This window comes from Dasypus novemcinctus, chromosome 7 (genome assembly GCF_030445035.2).
Source record: "Dasypus novemcinctus isolate mDasNov1 chromosome 7, mDasNov1.1.hap2, whole genome shotgun sequence".
Classification (NCBI taxonomy): domain Eukaryota; kingdom Metazoa; phylum Chordata; class Mammalia; order Cingulata; family Dasypodidae; genus Dasypus; species Dasypus novemcinctus.
The window spans coordinates 5,735,101-5,757,261 of NC_080679.1; the positions used below are offsets into that span (position 1 = coordinate 5,735,101).

Sequence of the window (22,161 nt, forward strand, 5' to 3'; positions counted from 1 at the left end):
CTCAGGGAAGACCGGGCCTCTCCCGTTCCACCCCACCGCGCCCACCCTGGGCGCAGGCCCTGACCCCGGGTGTGGGGTGCAGACTCCAGCTCGCCCGAGGCTAGAACAGCCCCTCCCGCCCCAGCGGCCGCGCCCCGGGCTTCCCGGCCTCTTTTCCAGACTCCTTTAGAGGCGCGGGACACTCCATCAGCTCCTTGTCCGGAAGACAGGGTCCCAGCAGCAGGCACAGGACACCGCGGGGATCCGGGTTCTGGGGACCCCCGCAGGTAAAATTCCAGGGGGCGTGTCTTTGCGGCCCCGCGCCCTAACCCACCACCACCGCGCTCAGGCCCACTTGTCCCCAGGTTTGGCACACACACTTGTCCCCAGGTTTGGCACACACACTTGTCCCCAGGTTTGGCACACACACTTGTCCCCAGGTTTGGCACACACACTTGGGCCCCAGCACCCACACAAACCTACAAGACGGTAAATGCCAGCACAGAGTTTATTATTTTCTGACAATTGTCTCAAGACATCATATAGTTCTTTGTAGTTCAAACCACATTAAAAATGTTTATTAAAATCAATCCTATGTGAATACGTCTCAATAAAATTGATTCGAAATTTTAAAAAAATCAATCCTATGCAAATGTGTCCTCAGAACAGATGATCTGGTATCAGAATGCCACAGAACATGTGCAAAAATCAAAGAACCCTTTTGTGAATAAAAGCAAGCGGAGTTGGAGGTGAACTGATTTCCTATCAAGAATGGACCAGAACCCCCAAGCCTCTCTGCCCACGGCGCCTGGGGGGGGGGCGCGGGGGGCGCCTGTGCTGGAGCCCTGAGGGGCGAATCGGGGAGGGGTCGGGGTCCTGGCGCCTTGGTGGGGGAGCTGGTGGGTGATGGGCGGGGCCCGGGCATCAGGGGCGGGGCTGGCGGGCAGGGCGGGGCCAGTGGCCTGGAGCTGCCGAGGGAGGAGGGCAGCGCTGTGGCCACCGGGGGCGGCCAGGGGGGCCTGGGGTCTGCGCAGGAGGGCGGCCGTTCCGCAGACACGGCGTGGAGCCCCTGGAGGCCCCGGCACCATCCAGGCAAGGCCCAAAGTCAAGCTTCCTATTTCATGAGATCATAAATGCTCGCGTTTTATCTTCAGGTACAGCTCCTTCCAGAAGGGCTCACCCAGGTCCCAGAAGGGCGCGGTGGACTCGGCCCCGGCCATCGGGGCAGTGAGGAGGGGTTGTCCTGGGCAGATGCCCCTGCCGGGGCCTGGGGAGCCGCGTGGGGTGTGCACGTGCGCAGACTGGCCTCCGAGGTCCTAGGCAGATGCCCCTGCTGCCCGCGGGAGCCAGGCCCAGGGCAGGCCGCTGGCCACGCCACCACCCACACCACGTGGGGAAACCGAGGCCTGGGAGAGGAAAGCAGTCCTCCTAGCACAGCCCTGGAGGGGGCGGCCGTCAGGGGCGGGCACTGTGCCCGGTGCGGGCCTCCGGGGAGGGGGCGGCCGTGGGCAGGCGCCCCCGGTGCTAGGCCTGGGCCTCCAGCCGGGCCACAGCCTGCTTCAGGTCCTCCACGACGAGGTCCACCTCGGCCCTGGTGGTGCTGCGCCCCACGCTGAGCCGCACGGCGTTGCTGGCCACGTCGGGCGCGATGCCGCAGCTCAGCAGCACCGGGGAGGGCCTGCAGGGGCGGGAAAGTAGGCATGAGCTGGGCACGGAGGAAACGGCCTGGCGCTGGGGAAAGGCCCTTGCCCTGCCCGCTGTGTGGGCCCGGGGCTCCCCGCCCCGCTCCGGGCCAGCTCCCCGCCCGGGGTGTTCTCTCGCAGCTCGGACCTCCTGGGCTCTGCCTCTCGGCACTAAGACTTTTCTACCTGTGGGGTGGACACGGGCCCAGCCCAGCCAGGGGCGTGGGGGCTGCGCCCTGGGGAGGGAGGCAGCTCCTTGCCCTCGAGGAGTGCCGGCGGCCCTTGGGGGCCAGGTAGAGCAAAGCGCCTCAAGCCCAGGTCGAATCCTGGGGGGCCCTGAGCACTCCCGAGTCCCCTGGGGCGTCTCCTCAGCACCTGGCGCAGGCCGTGGACACACCACCGCCCTATCAAACATTTATCAGCCGGCGAAGTCCACCCAAGGCCCGCAGCCTCCTTGAAGCAGGCCTGCACCCATGCGCTCAGGTGCCCTCGCGTGCCGGCGGCGCCTGTGGTCGAGGCTCCTTGGCAGGCTGCCCGAGGACGAGCAGACGGGACAGCCCCACGACAGTGCCTGCCGCAGCTCAGGTAGAGGCCCTCCAGGTGCAGCCAGGTGAGGCAGGAGCCACCACCTTGAATTGCAGGCGTCCACTGATTTGGACCCTGAGCATGGGGGTCTCGGGGGAGGCCCTCCACGTGCACCCAGGAGCCACCAGCAGGCACCGTGCTGGATGCTGTGTGGCTCCCGGTCAGCACCCAGCCCCCCACCCCGCCCTCCGGGGGGTCACCTCCCTGCCTGCTCCTGCCACGGGCACCCCCCACTTAGTGCCCCTCCAGCCTCTCCCGTCGCGCAGTCTCGGAAGTCCTCCTGGCCTCAACCCTGCCTTCCTCGCCCTCCCCTCCTCTGGGTTCTGCGCCTGCCAGCTGGGCTGCCCGTACCTCCCTTTCCTTCTCTTACAAAAGGCGCTGCCTCCCAGGGCGGGGTGACTGCTGACGAGCGGCGGCACATCTAGGATGCTTGCTGGGGGCGGCCCCGCGTCCACACCGCCCACTGTCCTGCTTCTCTCCGTCACCCTACACCACTAACTCTGGCCGCTGCGCCCCAGGGCCCTCGCCTCGCTGGCTTTCCGTGCCCTCTTCACACCCCGCGGGGCGCTGGCGACCCTAAGAGCCCCTGCCCGGCCCGGGTGCCCTCCCTGCGTCCCCGCCTGGCCGCCTGTGCCGGGCCCCTGAAGAGCGCTTACTTGTCCTGGTGGTCTGAGTGGCAGGCGGCCCCCACGCTGGCCAGCAGCGTCCGGCACTGTGCGAGCACCCGGCGGCCTGCGGAGGAAGAGCACGAGGGCCCTGAGGCAGGGGCCCTGCGCCCGAGCCCGCGGGGCTCCCTGTTGGGGCTGCGAGGCTTGGCCGCCTGGGTGAGTTTCCCATTCTCAGTGCCGGCCCAGGCCTGTAGCCCTTCTACCAGCCAAGAAATCCCAGCAAAAGCATCATTTCCTCCTGGACTGGAGAAAAGCTGATGCTTTTGTGCCCCATAATAGTGGCCTTGAAAATGTTACTTCTAACCAGTTGTCTTATGAGACCCCAGGGTGCTTGCTGGCTGCCTTGTCTAGTAACTTGCTGCCCTGCTAATAAGATTTACATTTATACCTCTGTTTTATCGAAGGTATAGACACACATCAGGTTTTTTTAATTAAGCTTGAAGATACTTCCCTCTTCTTTCACAAGCACAGGGGTTTAAAAAAAAGACTGTTTAATTAAAGGGATTGAGAATCTTTGCCTTATTTAAATGACCACAGGCAATCACTGACTATTTTCATAGAGAGAAGAGACATCTGAATTCCTAGAAATGAGGAAATTCCTAAGGCCACAAGCAAGCACAGTCCCCGGACAGGTTGCAGGCTCAGAAAAAAACTGCATCTTCTTGACAGGAGAGCACCACCAAGACAGATCAATTTGCAAAGACTGTAAAAGGTGTTTTTTGCCTTGGGTTGTTTATTTTTTTTTTAGCCCCTGATAGTCAAGGAAACTCTGGCATATCACTAGCTGGATACAATCATAAAGATCAGACAGCTCAGGGACTAAATCCCAGAGTTAACATTTTAATATTAAAATGTACAATGTATAACAAAAGACCACAAGATAAACAAAGAAACAGGAAATGATGGCCCAACCAAAAGAACCAGATAAAAACCCAGAAACCATCAATGAGGAATACCAGACTTTGGACATACCAGACAAAGACTTGAGGAATAAACAAATACTGGAGTAGAAATCCACAATAACTAAATGAAAAATTTCCTAGATGGTTTCAATAGCAGTTTGGAGCTAGCAGAAGGACTCGAAGACAAGACATTGAAGTGATTCAGGCTGAGAAGCAGAAAGAAAAAAGTATTTTTAAAAAGCAAACAGAGGAGCATGTGTAGCTCAGTGGTTGAGAGCCTGTTTCATATGTATGAGGTCCCAGGTTCAATCCCTGGTACCTAAAAAACGAAACGAAAGAACTGAACAGAGACTAAGAGGCCTGTGGGGCGCCATCAAGCACAGGACACTTGCCTCACAGGAGTCCCTGGAGGAGAGGAGCGGGAGGGGGAGGGATCAGTAGAAGAAGGAGGAACGTCCCAGAGTTAATGCAAGACATGAATATACACATTCAAGAGCCCAACGCCCCAAACAGGACAAACTAGTGGAGAAACATGCCCAGACATACACTAGTCAGTCTGTCAGATGCCAAGAACAAGAAGCACGTTCTGAAACCGTCAACAGAAAAGCAGCATGTTTTGTACAAGGGAGTCCCAATAAGATTAAGTGCTGGTTTCTCACCAGAAACCACAGAGGCCAGAAGGCAGTGGGAAGAAATATTTAAAGTGCTTAAAGAAAATAATTGCTTTAAAAAAAAAACACACACACAATATTTAAAAAAAAAAACAGTTGCTAAGAACTTTATTTATCTGGGGATGTCTTAATCTTTCCCGTAGTTTTTAAAGACAGTCTTGCCAGATGCAAAGGCTGAGGGAGCTGAGCAAGGCTAGAGCTGCCCTCCAGGCAATGCTAAAAGGGAGTTCTTCAGGCTGAGCAGAAAGGACCCCAGCTGGGGGACTGAAGGGGCATAAAGACAGAAAGGCCTCTAGGAGAGGTAACCAGGTGGGTAATTTAAAAGGGCAGTACTATTGTATTGCATTTTTTGGTATGTAACACCACTTTTCCCTTCTTAAAGATTCTAAACTGAAAATGCAAAAAAGTAACGATAAATCTATGGTTTTGAACACAAAATGTCTAAAGATATAATGTGTAACAAGTACAACGAAAAGGTGGCTAGATGGGGTGGTGTAAGAACTCTGTGTATGCTATTGAAGTTAAGTTGGCATCAAATCAAATGTGATCGTTATAGATTTAGGACTCAAAATAGTACAATATAAAAAAAACAAATAAATATGAATATAGGCAGTAAGGGAAGAATTGAGGGACTAAAAGGGTATATGTCTTACAAAGACCAAAGAGCAAAATAGCAGAAAAAAGTCCGCATTATCAGTAGTAACTTTAAACATAAATGGATTAAGCTCTCCAGTCAAAAGGCAGAAATTGACAAAATGGATTTAAAAAGCATGACCGAACTATATGACGTACACAAGAGATTCACCATAATTTAAAAACACAGGTTGAAAGTGAAAGGTTGGGGGAAGTGGACTTGGCCCACTGGTTAGGGCGTCTGTCCACCACATGGGAGGTCCACAGTTCAAACCTCGGGCCTCCTTGACCTGTGTGGAGCTGGCCCATGCGCAGTACTGATGCGCGCAAGGAGTGCTATGCCACGCAGGGGTGTCCCCCGCATAGGGGAGCCCCACGAGCAGGAAGTGCGCCCCGTAAGGAGAGCCACCCAGCGCGAAAGGAAGTGCAGCCTGCCCAGGAATGGCGCCGAACACACGGAGAGCTGACACAACAAGATGATGCAACAAAAAGAAACACAGACTCCTGTGCTGCTGACAACAACAGAAGCGGACAAAGAAGAACACGCAGCAAATAGACACAGAGAACAGACAACTGGGGCTGGGGATGTGGCGGGGAAGGGGAGAGAAATAAATAAATCTTCAAAAAAAAAGAAAGTGAAAGGTTGGAAAAATATATACTATGCAAATAGTAACCAAAAGAGAACCGAGGTAGCTGTATTTTTTTTCTCTCCCCTCCGCCCCCTCAGTTGTCTGCTTTCTGTGTCCATTCGCTGTGTGTTCTTCTGTGACTGTTTCCATCCTTATGGAAATAGCCTGGAAAAAGATCCTCTAGGATGCAGGACACCAGGTGAAGGCTGGACCCCGCCCAGAGGAAAGAGGAACAGAGGAGGGGAATCACGACTGCAGACCTGGGGCTTGAGACCAGCGGCGGCTGCTGCTGGCACCTCCCCACACTAAAGACTGTAGAAACTCAGGCCTCTGGGCCTGTGGTAGAGACAAAGGGGGCTCCAGGGATCCACCACCCCAGGAAAGGGGAGAGAGAGGGGCACAGCCCAAGGCTGACGCAGCTTGACCCACCAATCTGGTCTGCTGTGTCCCAGGAGTCCGTCCAGGGGGGTGGGACCCCACCACTGTTTTGCCTGGGAGCCAGCAAGGGGCTAAAGAAATATGACCCTCCCAGTCTCCTCCTCTACTAACCAGGAATGATTGCTGAGGACTCAAAAGGGAGTTGAAATAGTTTCTAGGGCTGCCAGAAAAAGCTACAGAACTGCCTCTGAGAAAGTTTGAATTATAAGGCTCTTAGCCTCCAGGCGGAACCTGTGTCATATTGATCCAGTCCCTGTTGCAGCAGACACACTCTGACCAGGCACTGAACTGAGAGGGCTGCCAAAGAGTGCCATCTGCTGGCAGACAGGGAAAGTGCATGTCAGAAAATTAAAAAGTAAGAGGATTTTCCCAGCCTTTATAGCCTCCCTCCCCAAGGCCCTAGGAAGTTGGTCTACAACCCATTACTGGGTCAGGAGCCCAGTTTTGAGCAACTAACGGGGACAATCCTAACGATCCAGGCTGAACCAAGAATCAAAGAGCACAACCTCCCATCACTAAATCCTACAAAAGAGAAAAAAATTGGGAAACGGACTTTGGCCCAGTGGTTAGGGCGTCCGTCTACCATATGGGAGGTCCGCGGTTCAAACCCCGGGCCTCCTTGACCCGTGTGGAGCTGGCCATGCGCAGTGCTGATGCGCGCAAGGAGTGCCGTGCCACTCAGCGGTGTCCCCCGCGTAGGGGAGCCCCACGTGCAAGGAGTGTGCCCGTGAGGAAAGCCGCCCAGCGTGAAAAGAAAGAGCAGCCTGCCCAGGAATGGCGCCGCCCACACTTCCCGTGCCACTGACGACAACAGAAGTGGACAAAGAAACAAGACGCAGCAAATAGACACCAAGAACAGACAACCAGGGAAGGGGGGGGGGGGGGGAATTAAATAAATAAATAAATCTTTAAAAAAAAAAAAAAAGAGAAAAAAATTGAGCATCTGGGTAAACTACCTCCTGATCAGATGCCCAGACATCACCAAAAAATAATAAGCCATACTAAGAAAATGGAACACATGGAAGACACCCAAGAAAAGATTGTATCAAAGCCCCAGAAAAGATGCAGGATTTGAAAGAACTAATTAACAAGATGCACACAAATTTCCAAAATCAATTTAATGAGTTGAAAGACATTATGGCTTAAGAGATAAACAAAATCAAGAAGACAATGAGCGAACACAAAGAACTGGAAATCCTGAATAGAAAAGTAACAGAGCTCATGGGAATGAAAGACACAATAGGTGAACACATTAGAGGCACACAACAGCAGACTGGAAATGATAGAAGAAAGAATAAGTGATACAGAGACAGAACAGCTGAAATGGAAGAGAGATAAGAGCAGAGAAAAAGGAATGGAAAATATTGAGCAGGGGCCCAGGGAGTTGAAGGACAACATGAAATGCAACAACAAATGTGTCATGGGAGTTCCAGAAGGAGAAGAGAAGGGAAAAGGAGCAGAAAGAGTATTTTAGGAAATAATAGCAGAAAATTTCCCAAATCTCACAAAAGAAATGAACTTACATGTCCATGAAGTGTACCAAACCCCAATCAGAATAAATCCAAATAGACCTACTACAAGACACATACTATTCAGAATGTCAAATGTCAAAGAGAAAATTCTGAGAGCAGCAAGGGAGATGAAAACCATCACATTAAAGGAACACCCAGTAAGACTTAGCACAGATCTCTCATCAGAAACCATGGAGGTGAGAAGACAGTGATATGATACAAAAGGATATTGAAAGAGAAAATCTGCCAACTGAGAATTTTTTATCCAGCAAACTGTCCTTCAAATATGAAGGCGAGTATAAAATATTCACAAACAGAAACTAAGAGAGTTCATAAAAAAGAATCCACCTTTGTAAGGAATATTAAAGGAAGCCTTAGAGCCTGAAAGAAAAAGAGAGGAGAGAAAGACCTGGAGGAGAGCATAGAAGAAAGAAAACGAAAAGATAACCAAAAGAGTAAAAAGACAAGCAAAAGTATGATATAACATGAAAACTAAAGAATAAAATGGTGGAAGTAAATAATACACTTCCAGCAATATCATTGAATGTGAATAGATTAAACTTCCCAATCAAAAGATACAAGTTGACAGAATGGATAAAAAACCATGCACCATCCAAATGCTGCTTACCAGAGACTCACCTTAGACCCACGTTAGAAAAAGATACTCCATGTGAACAGTAATAAAAAAAAAAAAGCAGGTGTAGCTATACTAATATTAGGCAAAACAGATTTTAAATGCAACAAAGTTAGATACAGAAGACCATTATATATTAATAAAAAGGACAATCCATCAGGAAGATGTAACAGTCATAAATATCTATGCACCTAACCAGGGTGCCCCAAAATACATGAGACAAACTCTGGCAAAACTAAAGGGAGAAACAGACATCTCTGCAATAATCGTTGGAGACTTCAACATACCACTCGCATCCTTAGCTAGAACAACTAGACAGGTGATCAACAAGGAAATAAAGAACCATATGATAAACGAGTTAGACCTAATGGACATATACAGAACACTGCTTTCAAACTCAGCAGTTTATACATTCCTGAGTGCCCAAGGATCTTTCTCCAGGATGGATCACATAGTAGGGCACAATGCAGCTCTGAATAAATATAAAAAGATTGAAATTATACAAAGCACTTTCTCAGATCTTAATAGAGTGAAACTGGAAATTAATAACTGACAGGAAAAGGGTAAATTTGCAAATGTGTGGAGGCTAAATAACATACTCCTAAATAATCAGTTGGTCAAAGAAGAAATTGCAAGTCAAATCAGTAAATATATTGAGACAAATGAAAATGAGGACACACTTATCAAAACATATGGGATAGAGTGAAGGTAGTCTTGAGAGGGAAATTAATAGCCCTAAACGTCTATATTGAAAAAGAAGAAAGAGTTAAACCCAAAGATTTTACCGAACAACTAGAGAAATGAGAAAAAGAACAGCAAACCAATCCCAAAACAAGCAGAAAGAAAGAAATAATAAAGATTAGAGCAGAAATTGAGAACAAAAAAAGCAGTAGAGAAAATTAAAATCAAAACTGGTTCTTTGAGAAGAATATATATATTTTTTAATAATTCTATTTATTTATTTATTTCTCTCCCCTTCTCCCCCCACCCCAGTTGTCTGTTCTCTGTGTCTATTTGCTGCATGTTCTTTGTCCACCTCTGTTGTTTTCACGGGAATTTGTGTTTCTTTTGGTTGTGTCATCTTGTTGCGTCAGCTCTCCATGTGTGTGGTGCCATTCCTGGGCAGGCTGCACTTTCTTTCACGCTGGGCTGCTCTCCTTATGGGGCTCCTCTACACGGGGAACACCCTTGCGTGGCACAGCACTCCTTGAGCGCATCAGCACTGCACGTGGGCCAGGTGCACATGGGTCAAGGAGGCCCGGGGTTTGAACTGTGGACCTCCCATGTGGTAGGCGGACGCCCTAACCACTGGGCCAAGTCTGCTTCCCTGAGAAGAATATTGACAGACCTCTAGCTAGACTAACAAAGAAAAAGAGAGAGATGATGCAAATAAATACATCAGAAATGAAAGGGGGAAAGTTACGCCTGACCTCACAGAAATAAAGAGGGTCATAAGAGGCTATTTTGAGAAACTATATTCCAACAAACTAAATGACCTAGATGAAATGAACCAATTCCTAGAAATGCACAAATGCCCTACACCGACACAAGAAATACAAGAACCAATCATTTAAAAGAGATTGAATCCATCATTAAAAATCTCCCAACAAAGAAAAGTTGAGGACCAGATGGCTTCACAGGTGAATTCTCGCAAGCATTTCAAAATAAATTAATGCCAATCCTATGTAAACTTTTCAAAAAAATTGAAGAGGAGGGCAAATTACTCAATAAATTTTATAAAGCAAACATCACCTGCTGAGACCAGCTCAGCAATAGGTTGGCTCGAAGGGCAGGTGACAGAGAACTTAAGAAATGAAAGGACAGAGAGAAAGACACAAGAGAGGAAATAAAGATGGGACCAGGGGACTCACAGCTTCTGGAACTGAGAGACTTGACCCTCGTCTCCACATCATATTTATTATAAATTACAAAGCAGCAGCTGTCTCTGTCTACTTTCAAGGCTGTTACTAGAACTGCAACATCTGCAATAGCAGGGGACAGGCCATACAGAGTTCCAGTGCCTCCTCATGCAAACAGTTTTCGTGCTGACACGACAATGCTCTGTCTAGTCAAGTCCTGGTGTTCCTAAGCCCACACTTTTTATCTGAGTTACAGGAACATTTCAACTTCAAGCCAGGTTCCCACGTTCAAATTCAAGCTATTTTCCCACAATCACCCTAATACCAAAGCTAGATAAAGACATTACAAGAAAAGAAAATTATAGCCCAATCTCTCTAAAGAACATAGATGTAAAAATTCTCAACAGAATACTTGCAAAATCAAATCCAACAGCATATCAAAGGACTTATACATCACAAACAAGTAGGATTTATCCCTGATATGCAAGCAAGGCTGGTTCAACATAAGAAAATCAATCAACCTAATACACCACATTAATAAACTGAAGGAAAAAACTACATGATCATCTCAATCGACACAGAAGGCATTCAACAGCATCCATTTTTGATAAAAACACTTCAGAAGATAGGAATAGAAGGAAAAGTCTTCAGTATGATAAAAGGCATATATGAAAAACCCACAGCTAACGCTGTACTCAATGGGGAAAGGTTGAAAGCTTCCCCTCTAAGATTGAGAACAAGACAAGAATGCCCACTGTCACCACTGTTATTCAACATTGTATGTGAAGTTCTAGCTAGGGCAATTAGACAAGAAAAGAAATTAAACGCATCTAAATAGGAAAAGTGGAAGTAAAATGCTCAGTATTTGCAGATGATATGATCCTATATTTAGAAAATTCTGAAAAGTCTACCACAAGGCTACTTGAGCTAATAAATGAGTTCAGCAAAGTGGCAGGATACAAGATCAACATGCAAAAATCTAATGTTTTAGTACACTAGTACTGAACAATCTGAGGAGAAAATCAGGAGCAAAATTCCATTTACAATAGCAAGAAAAAGATTCAAATGCCTAGAAATTAATTTAACCAAAAAAATACAGGACCTCTATGCAGAAAACTACAAAACAATGCTAGAAGAAATCAATGAAGATCCAAACTAATGAAAAGACATCTATGTTCATGGATTGAAAAACTAAATATCGTGAAGATGTCCATCCTACCCAAACTGATTTATAGATTCAATGTAATACCAATCAAAATTCCAAGAGCCTACTTTACAGACTTAGAAAAGACAATTACCAAATGCATTTGGAAGGGAAAGTGTACCCAAATAGTCAAAAGCATTCTAAAAAAGAAGAGCAACATGGGAAGAATTTCACTGCCTGACCTTGAAACATATTACAAAGCTACAGTGGTCAAAACAGCATGGTACTGGCATAAAGATAGACACAATGATCCATGGAATAGAACTGAGTCCAGAAATAAACCCTCACCTATATAGTCACCTGGTTTTTGATAAACGTACCAAGTCCATGTTAATTGGACAAAAGAGTCTTTTCAACAAATGGTGTTGGGAGAACTGGATATCTGTAACCAAAAGAATGAAAGAGGATGCTTATCTCACTCCCTACAAAAGAATCCACTCAGTGGATCAAAGACCTAATTTTTTAAAAAGCCAGGATCATAAAACATAAAAAAAGAAAATGTAGGGAAACATATTAAAGACCTTATGGTAGGTGTTGGTTTCTTGGATCTTACATCCAAAGCACGTGAAACAAAAGGAAAAAAATAGATAAATGGGGCCTCCTCAAAATTAAACACTTTTGCACTTCACAGGACTTTGTCAAAAGGGTGAAAAGGCAGTTGACTTGATGGGAGAAAATATTTGGAAATAACATGTCCTATAACGGTTTAAAATCCATGCTACATTAAGAGATGTTCTGACTCAACAATAAAAAGACGACGAACCAGCTTCTTAGGTCAGACTGCGGCTCTAGCATAAGCCCCAGGCCCATCTCCTGCAGGGAGGAGCCCCGGGGGACCTGTGCCAGCCTCTCTGGGAAAGTGCAGGCCACACCGCCGAGGCCAGTGCCCGTCCTACTGTGGAGCTGCAGCCGCCTGAGGAGCTGTTCTGTGGCTAGAAGTTGAAGGTCCATTTCCCAAACACAGGGGAGGAGGAGATGGTGACCACCGATTTCAGCTGCTGATTAGTAAATTCGGCTGCCTAAAATACAACCCTAATAACAGCTAAAGTTTGAACCTGTCCAAGTTGGAAAGAGGTTGTAGCCACCATTTTAACTTTGTCCCCAGCACGAGGGGAAGCTGGGCTGACTGGAAGTCACAGTGACAGTGGAGACTGGTTTCTTTAACGGAGATCAGCCTGCAGCTCTAGCCTGGGCTGCAGCCCCACCTCTAATGAGGAGGAGGCCGGCAGGCTCTGCACCAGCCTCTCCAGGTAACTGAAGGTACCTTTGGCTGGCACAGACTGAGTAGGTGGACGTCTACTGGGGCAACTGTGGTCATGCTGGACCTGCATGGCATAGACTGCTGCCCACACCTGCAGCTCCATCCCTGCCCCAGTAAGGGAAGAAAGCAGAGTGAATCTTCGTCAGTATCTCTGAGCAACTAGTCTAGGCCTGTACGTGGATTATTCCACACAGCTGTGGCTCTGTCCCTACCCCTGCCAAAGGAGAAAGATGGGAGAAGCTTCATTGGTCCTGAGTCAAAGAGCGCAGCTTGAGCCTCCACAGCTTATAGCACCAACTACATGCTTGGCTCCATCTACACAACCAGCAAGGGAAAAAGGGCAAGAAAGCCCTAAACTAAAGAGAGAAACTTCATCCAGAATAAATACATCTAGTAAGCCAGATGCCAAGAAGCCAACAAAAAATTACAACCCATACCAAGAAACAGGGAGACATGGCCCAGTTGAAGGAACAAGATAAGCTTCCAGATGACAAAGGAGTTGAGACAACTAATCATAGATGTTCAAACAAATTTTCTTAACAAATTCAATGAGATAGCTAAAGAGATTAAGAATATTAAGAAGACACTGGATGAGCACAAAGAAGAATTTAAAATCATGCTTAGAAAAATAGCAGATCTTACGGGAATGAAAGGTGCAATAAATGAAATTAAAAATATACCAACATCTTGCTTTACAGCAGGCTCGCAGTCCCTGCCTCGGACCATGTACTTTTCTTGTTTTCTTGTGTCATAATAAACTCTTTACTCCCTTGCCAAAAATAAATAAATAAATTCACTGGAGGGAAGCGGCTGTGGCTCAATCAGTTGGGCTCCCATCTACCATATGGGAGGCCCTGGGTTCACATCTCAGGGCCTCCTTGTGAAGGCAGGCTCGCCCGCACCCTGTGGAGTGCTGCCCGGCCTGCAGATGCCGCAGAGTGCTGCCCAGCCTGCAAGTGCTGTGGAATGCCACCTGGCCCGCAGATGCCACATAAAGCTGACTCAGCAAAGGTGACACAACAAAAGAAGGGAGACAAGCAAGAACACAGAAGAGCCAGCAGCGAATGAACACAGAGAGCAGACAGCACGCAAAAAGTTGCAAGGGGGCGGGGGGGGGGGGGGGGAGAAAAAAATACACTGGGATCATACAATAGCAGATTAGAGGAGGAGAGGAAAGGATTGGTGAACTTGAAGAAATGGACTCTGAAAGTGAACATACAAATGAACAGACGAAGAAAAGAATGGACAAAATTGAACAAGGTCTCGGGGAACTAAACAACAGCAAGAGACATGCAAACATATGTGTCACTGATGTCCCAGGAGAAGAGAAAGGAAAAGGGGCAGAAGGAATATTTGAAGAAAAATGGTAGAAAATTTCCAACCCTATTTAAGGACATAGATATCCATGTCCAAGAAGCACAATGTACTCCCATCTGAATAAATTTGAATAGACCAAGTCCAAGACATACTAATCAGAATGTCAAAGAGTGTTCTGAGAGCAGCAAGAGGAAAGCAATGCGTAACATATAAGGGATACCCAATAAGATTAAGTGCCAATTTCTTATCAGAAACCATGCAGGGAAGTGGATTTGGCCCAACAGATAGAGCGTCCACCGACCACATGGGAGGTCCAGGGTTCAAACCCAGGGCCTCCTGACCCGTGTGGTGAGCTGGACCACACGCAGTGCTGATGCACAAGAAGTGCCATGCCACTTAGGGTTGTCCCCCGTGTAGGGGAGCCCCACGCACAAGGAGTGCACCCCATAAAGAGAGCTGCCCCGCATGAAAAAAAAAGTTCAGCCTGCCCAGAAGTGGCACCACACACATGGAGAGCTGATGCAGCAAGATGATGCTAGCAAAACAAGACACAGATGCCAGGTGCTGCTGACAAGAATATAAGCAGACACAGAAGAACACACAGCGAATGGACACAGAGAGCAGACAACTGGGGGGGGGGCAGGGGGGAAAGGGAGAGAAATAAATAAAAACAACATGGAGGCAAGAAGACAATGGTATAATATATTTAAGATATTGCAAGAGAAAAACTTCAGCCAAGAATCTTATATACAGCATGATTGTCTTTCAAAAATGAGGGTGAGTTTAGAATATTCACAGGTAAACAGAAACTGAGAGAGTTTGTAACCAAGAGACCAGCTTTCCAGGAGATACTAAAGGGTGTGCTATCACCTGAAAAGAAAAGGCAGTAGAAAGAGGCCTGGAAGAGAATCTAGAAATGAAGATTATATCAATGAAAGTAACTAAAAGTGTCAAGAGTGGTGAAAATAAAATATGAAAGATAAAACCCAAATATTTAGGAATAAACTTAGTGAATGATGTCAAGTACTTGTGTTCAGAAAACTAAAAGTCACTGTTAAAAGTAATACACAAAGACCTAAATAATTGGAAGAACATTCCATACGCATGGATTGGAAGGCTTAATATCATTAAGATATCAATTCTACTCAAATTGATATACAGATTCAATGCAATCCCAATAAAAATTCCACCAGCATTTTTTAAATAAATGGAAAACACAATTATGAAATTTATTTGGAAGGGTAGGGGGTACTGAATAGCCAGAAACATCTTAAAAAGGAAAAGCAAAGTTGGAGGATGCTCACTTCTGGACTTTTAATCATATTACCTAGCTACAGTGGTGGAAAAAAAAAGCACAGTACTGGCAAAAAGACAGACAAAAAAATCAATGTAACTGAATTAATGGTTCAGAAACAGACCCTCACATCTATGGTCAAGCAATTTTTACTAGTCTCTCAAACCCGCCCAGCTTGGACAGAAAAGTCCATTCAACAAATGGTTCTGAGAGAACTGGATATCCATAGTCAAAAGAAAGAGGATCCCTATCTTACACCTTATACAAAAATTAACTCATAATGGATCCAAAACCTAAATATAAAAGCAAGAACCACAAAGCTTCTAGAAGAAAATGTAGGAAAATATCTTCGAGACCTGGTGGTGGGAAGCGGACTTGGCCCAGTGGTTAGGGCGTCCGTCTACCACATGGGAGTTCCACAGTTCAAACCCTGGGCCTTCTTGACCCATGTGGAGCTGGCCCATGTGCAGTGCTGATGCGCACAAGGAGTGCCCTGCCACACAGGGGTGTCCCCCGTGTAGGGGAGCCCCACGTGCAAGAGTGTGCCCTGTAAAGAGAGCCGCCCAGTGTAAAAGAAAGTGCAGTCTGCCCAGGAATGGCACCGCATACACGGAAAGCTGATGCTGCAAGACACAACAAAAAGAAACACCGATTCCCATGCCTCTGACCACAACAGAAGCAGACAAAAAGAACATGCAGAGGACAAAAAGAACATGCAGCAAATGGACCTGGTGGTAGGTGGTGGATTCTTAAAGGAGATAAGAGGAGGACTGAGATGGATTACTGATGTTTAATATATGTAGAAGTTTAAATTAACTTTACTGTAAAAGTATGGAAATGTATAGAGTGGATGATAACACATTATAGTGAGTAGCAGCTGGTTTATAAATGGGAAAGTGGCTGAAAAGAGTAGTCTAGTGATGTAAATGCCAATTGACAGAAAGCTAGAAAATAATCTAGGGTCTGAATAACACAGTAAACACAGAGGTGGATGAGAATTGTGGTTGATGGTAGAGAAGGAAGAGTGTCCTTTGTGAGCTAGAACAAATGTACATCACTATTGCAGGGAGGTTGGAATGTGGAGAGGCATGGGAAAAATACATTGGAGTGCCCTATGGACTGGGTTTAATAGCAATAATGTAATATTCATGCATCTATGTCAAAGATGTACTGTCTTGGGAAGTGGATGTGGCTCAAGTGACAGAACTTCTGCCTACCATAGGGTAGGACCCAGCTTCAATGCCTGGGACCTCCTGGTGAAAAAGAAGAAAAGCAAGCATGCCCGCGTAGCGAACCAGTGCCCTCACGAGTGCCCGAGTGGCGAGCCAGTGCCCGTGTGAGGGCCTATGTGATAAGCCAGTGCTCGCACAAGTGTGTCACACCGCAAGATGATGACATATCAAAAGAGAGACAAGGAGAGAGTCAAGGTGAAGCACAGCAGAAACCAGGAACTGAGCTAGTGCAATTGTCAGGCAACCTCTCCTCATATCAGGAGTCTCCAGGATTGAATCCCAGTGAACCCCAGAAGAGAGAAACTGAGAAGAGAAGACAACACAGACAGCAAAAACAGCAGGGCAGAAGGAAGGGAAGGGGGAATAATAAATACGTAAATCTTTAAAAACAAAACAAAACGTACTGTGTTGATAATTGATGAGTATGGTAAAAGTATGCCAAATGTACACGATGGACCATGGTAGGTAGTAATTTTCTAATGATATATTATCTCATAATCTGTAACAAATGTTCCACCATGGTGAGGTGTATTGATAGAGGGGTGATGTATGGGAATTCTGCACATGTACATGATTGTTTTTAAGTTTACAACTTCTGTCATAAAAATATACTTAAAAAATAATAATGGGATAGGTTTTGGGAAAATACACCAAATATAAGATAAGGACTATAATTACTAGTAAGGCTTCGACAATATTGTCTCATAATTTGTAACTAATGTCTCACAACAATGCAAGGTATTGGTGGTGGGTTGATGTACGGGACCCTGTATGATGTTATGCACGTTTGCTTTATAAATTTACAACTTTTACTCTACATATATTGTCTATGCATATTCATGTGTAAATGATACAAAATAATAATAGTAATAATAGGGTGGGTTGGGGAAAAATACTTTGGTTAGCAGTAGTATTTTGAGGATATGCTTTAATCATTAGTTGAAAATGTTTCACAACAACACAAGGTATTGGATGGTAGGGTGAGGTATGAGAGCCCTGTATGATATTATGTATGTTTGTTTTCTAAGTTCACAACTGTTACTATATGCTTATTATTTATGTATGTTTAAGTGATATAATTAGGTTTTTAAAAATGCAAAAAAAGACAAACAACCCAATTAAAAAATGGGCAAAAGACTTGAATAGATATTTGTCTAAAGAAGAAATACAAATGGGAGGAAAAAAACACATGAAGATACGCTCAACATCATTAATGATTAGGGAAATGCAAAGCAAAACTACAATGAGATATCATTTCACAATTACCAGAACGGCCACTGTTAAAAAGACAGAGAACTACAATGATTGGAGAGGATGTGGAGAGCTAGGAACACTTATTCACTGTTGGTGGGAATGCAGAATGGTACAGCCACTGTGGAGGAGTGTTTGGCAGTTCCAAAGAAATTGAATATAGATTTGCCATGTGACCCTGCAATACTACTACTAGGTATACATCCAGAAAAACTGAGAGCAGTGACACAAATAGACATCGCATAACTATGTTCATAGTGAAATTGTTCACGATTGCCAAAAGTTGGAAGCAACCCAGGTGTCCATGAAATGGTGAATGGATAAACAAACTGTGGTGCATTCACACAATGGAATATTATGCAGCTGTAAGAAGAAACGAAGTCATAAAACGTATGACAGCATGGATGAACCTGGAGGAACATTATGTTGAGTGAAGCAAGCCAGATGCAAAATGACAAATGCTGTATGATTGTACTACTACAAAATATATTGTGTAACATACTATATGATTCTATTTAAATAAAATGTAAATATAAATGAATTTATAAAGATGGAAAAAAACCACAATTCAATACTTGTTAGGGTATTCACAAGGTTTTGCAAACATCAGCATTATCTAATTCCAGAACACATTCATTATCCCCCAAAAGAAACCCCATAAACATTAGCAATTATTGGCTGTTTCCTATTCCTCTGTCCCTCATACCTTGGCAACCACTAACATACTCTGTCTCTATGGATTTGCCAATACTGCATACTTCATATAAATATAATCAATCATTCAATATGTAGCCTTTTGTGTCAAGCTTCTTTAACTTAGCATAATGTTTTCAAGGTTCATCCTTGTATCACTACTTCAGTTGTTCATGCCAGCCAAGTGATTGTTGTCATGGGTGTCAAGACTACTCAAGGAGGAAAGAATAGTCTCTTCAACAAATGGTGCTGGGAGAAATGGATGTCCATATGTAAAAGAATGAAAATGGACCCCTACCTCACACCATATACAAGAAATAACTCAAAATGGACCAAAGTCCTAAGTACAACAACCCAAAGTATAAAACCCCTAGAAGAAAGCATAGGGAAGCATCTTCAGCACCTTGTGTTAGGCAATGGTTTCTTAGACTTTACACCAAAAGCATGAACTACAAAAGAAAAAAATAGATCAATCGGACTTCATTCAAATTAAAAACAAGTATGCATCAAAGGTTATTATCAACAAACTGAAAAGATAGCCTACAGAAAAGTAGAAAATATGGTGAAACCACCTATTTGATAATGGATTAAAATCCAGACTATATAAAGAAATTCTTCAACTGAACAACAGAAAGACAAACAGCTGCATTAAAAAATGGGCAAAAGTCCTGAATAGGTATCTCTCCAAAGACAACACACAAATGGCCAGAAAGCACATGAGAAGATGCTCAACATCATCAGCCATTAGGGAAATGCAAATCAAAACCACAATGAGATACCATTTCACACCCACTACAATGACTCCATTTAAAAAAACAAATTAACAAATGTTGGACAGGATGTGGAGAAAGAGGAATACTTGTTCATTGTTGATGGGAATGTACAATTGTGCAGCTGCCCTGGAAAAGAGTTTGGTAGTTCCTCAGAAAGTCAAGAAGAGAATTACCACATGACCCAGCAATTCCACTTCTAGGTATATATCCAGACAAATTGAAAGCAGGGACTCAGATATTTGCACATAGATGTTCATAGTGGCATTATTCACAATTGTCAAAAGATGGAAGCAGTCCAAGTGTCCATCAACAGATTAAAAGATAAACAAAATGTGGTATATATTGAACGGAATATTATTCAGCCATAAAAAGGAATGAAGTCCTCAGACAGCTTGGATGAACCTTGAGGACACGTTGAGTGACATTAGCCAGATACAGAAGGACAAATATTGCATAATCTCATTGCTGTGAAATAATTAGAATAAAAAATTCATGGAGTCAGAAACTAGAAAGCAGGTACCTGGGGCCAGGCTGGGGGTAAGAAATGGGGAATTAATGCATAACTAGTACAGAGTTTCTGTTTGGGCTGATGGAAAGATTTTGGTAGTAGATGGTGGTGATGGTAGCACAATACTGTAATTGATTTGATACCACTGAATTGTTTATTTGAATGTGGCTAAAAGGGGAAATTTTAGGTTTTGCATATGTTACTAGAATAAAAAAATTTTAAGAACTCATAGCACTGTACAACACAGTGAACCCTAATTTAAACTTATAATGATAGTACAATTATAATGATATTCTTTCATCAATTTTAACAAAGGTAACAAACTAAGGCAAAAATTGTTGGTCATAGTGGGAGTATATGGTGTTTATATAGATATAGATACATAGATATTCTATCTCCCTACGTGGAGGTCTCTAAGTGTATCCACATGCATGTAAAGGATGCCTGGGCCGAGGCAGCAGTGTGGCTGTGTCCCTCCCCAGCGGGGGCCTGGCTACGACTCTGTCCATGCTCAGCCCACACCACACACACCTGATCAAGGAGGCCACGTCTACAACTACGCAGCGTCCATCTGAGATGCTGGCCACGTGCCCACCTGCCCGGGGCCCACATTTGGGGTGGCTGAAGAATCTGTGAGCACTTCTGTTGACAGGGAGGAGGCCCTGTCCCCTGTGGCCCCAGGAAAAATGTGAAAACCCTCCCCTAGAAAGTGCATTCCATCCCAGGTTCTCAATATAGCTGCAAAGACAGTCAGCCAAGGTTTTCTTCATGGTCCAAACGTAACTGTCCCCTTTCCTGTGAATCCACAAAGATGAAGGAAATGCCTTTTCTTAGGAGGTACTGGGGATTGAAAGCAGGACCTTGTACGTGGGAAGCAGGTGCTCAGCCACTTGAGCTATTCCCGCTCCACAACCTGCATCTCCTAAGATGCAGCTCCTCCGTGGAGTCAGGACCACTGTCCTCTCCTCCCAAATGTAACCACAGCTGGATCGACATCCTGGACTTGAACTCTTGGGAATCAGGTGGGCCAAAGGGAACGTGCATTTGTGATATGAATTCTTGCTTCTGGCATATGGAGGCAGAGATTGCAGGAATACAAGAAATCCACAGATTTGCATTTAATCCCTACTCTTAGCCATTAACAAAAATTCATTCCCTCTACATTCTCTTACCCTCAGAAAATATTTCATAAAATTGCTAATAAAAATGGACAAACTAGCCTAAAATTTAATATTATTATCTTATAAGCCTAACTATTAGCTTTTCAGACAAGTGCCAAAGACCAGCGTGAGAACTGAGCATGATCCACAAGATACTAGTGAAATGTGCAAGTCAGGGAAAGAAACCAGATGCTGACAGGAGCCGCAGTCAGCCACAGAGCAGCTGCCTGACGGAACCTTCCAGGTGCATGGCTGGGCCCATGGGCCATCTCAGCAAGGCTCTCACATGACATGAGCAGCAGCCTAGAGTTAGGAGATGACGGGCCCAAGCCCGAAACCACGTGGGGTGGGAGCAACGCAAACCAAGCAATGGAGAGCGAGGGGACAGCTGGAGTCACCTTGAAGCTTGGGTCCCCTGATGGAGAAGTTACAGGTGTTGGGAAGTCGCTCCGTCCCTGGAAAGCGGCTATTCAAATAGAGTCTCTTATCAAACTCAGCCTGAAAAAATAAATGAAATAATAAGAGTCAGCCTCAAAGGAACACCCCCTCCCCAGTGTCTGAACTTCAGACTTCTCTGGGAAATAAGAGCTCATGCTCTGCTATGACTGTGCATCTCACCGTGAAAAGTTAACGGGAGAATAAATGAGTGTTCTGGGGAAACGCAGACTTGCTGCAGGTCCCGTGGGGTCTGGACCCCGCGCCTCGCTGCGCCCCTTCCCCACCACCCAGCACGTCCACCCCCACCCTGCCTCCACGGTGGCCGCCCCCCGCCCCGGCATGGCCACTTGCCTCCAGCCTGTCCTCCAGGTAGTCTCTCACGGCCTCCATGTGGGCCTCGTAAGCCTCGCAGTTCTCCACCACCAGCTCCGCGGCCTAGGGAGGCAGGGACAGCAGAAGGCGCTCAGCCTGCACGGCAGGCAACGCGCATTCACTTACTGCAAGACAAAGGAGTGAAAAGAGCAGCGCTAGCAGGCAGGGCAAGCCCCCCCTGCGGCTGCTCAATTTCCAGCACCTAGACAGACAAGGCTGCGCCTGCTGACAGGCCGGGGGCCGCGCTGGGTCCGGGAGGTGTCGTCATCATCCATTCACTTAGCCGGGGTGCGCTTTAACAGGAAGTCCCGGGGCCGTGGGGTACTGGTGACACCCCAGGGAGTAAGCCAGCAGGGGCACGCAGGCCCGTGGTGGACACGGGGGTCCCCGGGGCCCAGGAGGTCTGAGAAGGCCACACAGAGCCAGAAAGCACATTCTAGACAAACGCAGCCACCCTCCTGACAGCT

At 45.9% G+C, this 22,161-nt stretch overlaps 1 protein-coding gene across 2 annotated transcripts in view; it reads right to left on the reverse strand.

The window, feature by feature from the left end:
* Window positions 1-473: 473 nt before the first annotated feature.
* Window positions 474-22,161, reverse strand: part of SCLY (selenocysteine lyase) — a 59,467-nt gene continuing 37,779 nt past the window's right edge. The window contains exons 9-12 of one of the 2 annotated variants that reach the window (XM_004475818.3): window positions 21,674-21,757; window positions 21,283-21,382; window positions 2,903-2,978; window positions 474-1,657 (exon numbers count right to left, since the gene is read on the reverse strand). In XM_004475818.3, coding sequence (XP_004475875.1) covers window positions 1,504-1,657; window positions 2,903-2,978; window positions 21,283-21,382; window positions 21,674-21,757 — 414 coding nt within the window. In that variant the 3' untranslated portion in view covers window positions 474-1,503. The remainder of the gene's footprint in view (window positions 1,658-2,902; window positions 2,979-21,282; window positions 21,383-21,673; window positions 21,758-22,161) is intronic. The other variant, XM_004475819.5, reaches the window with a different exon arrangement.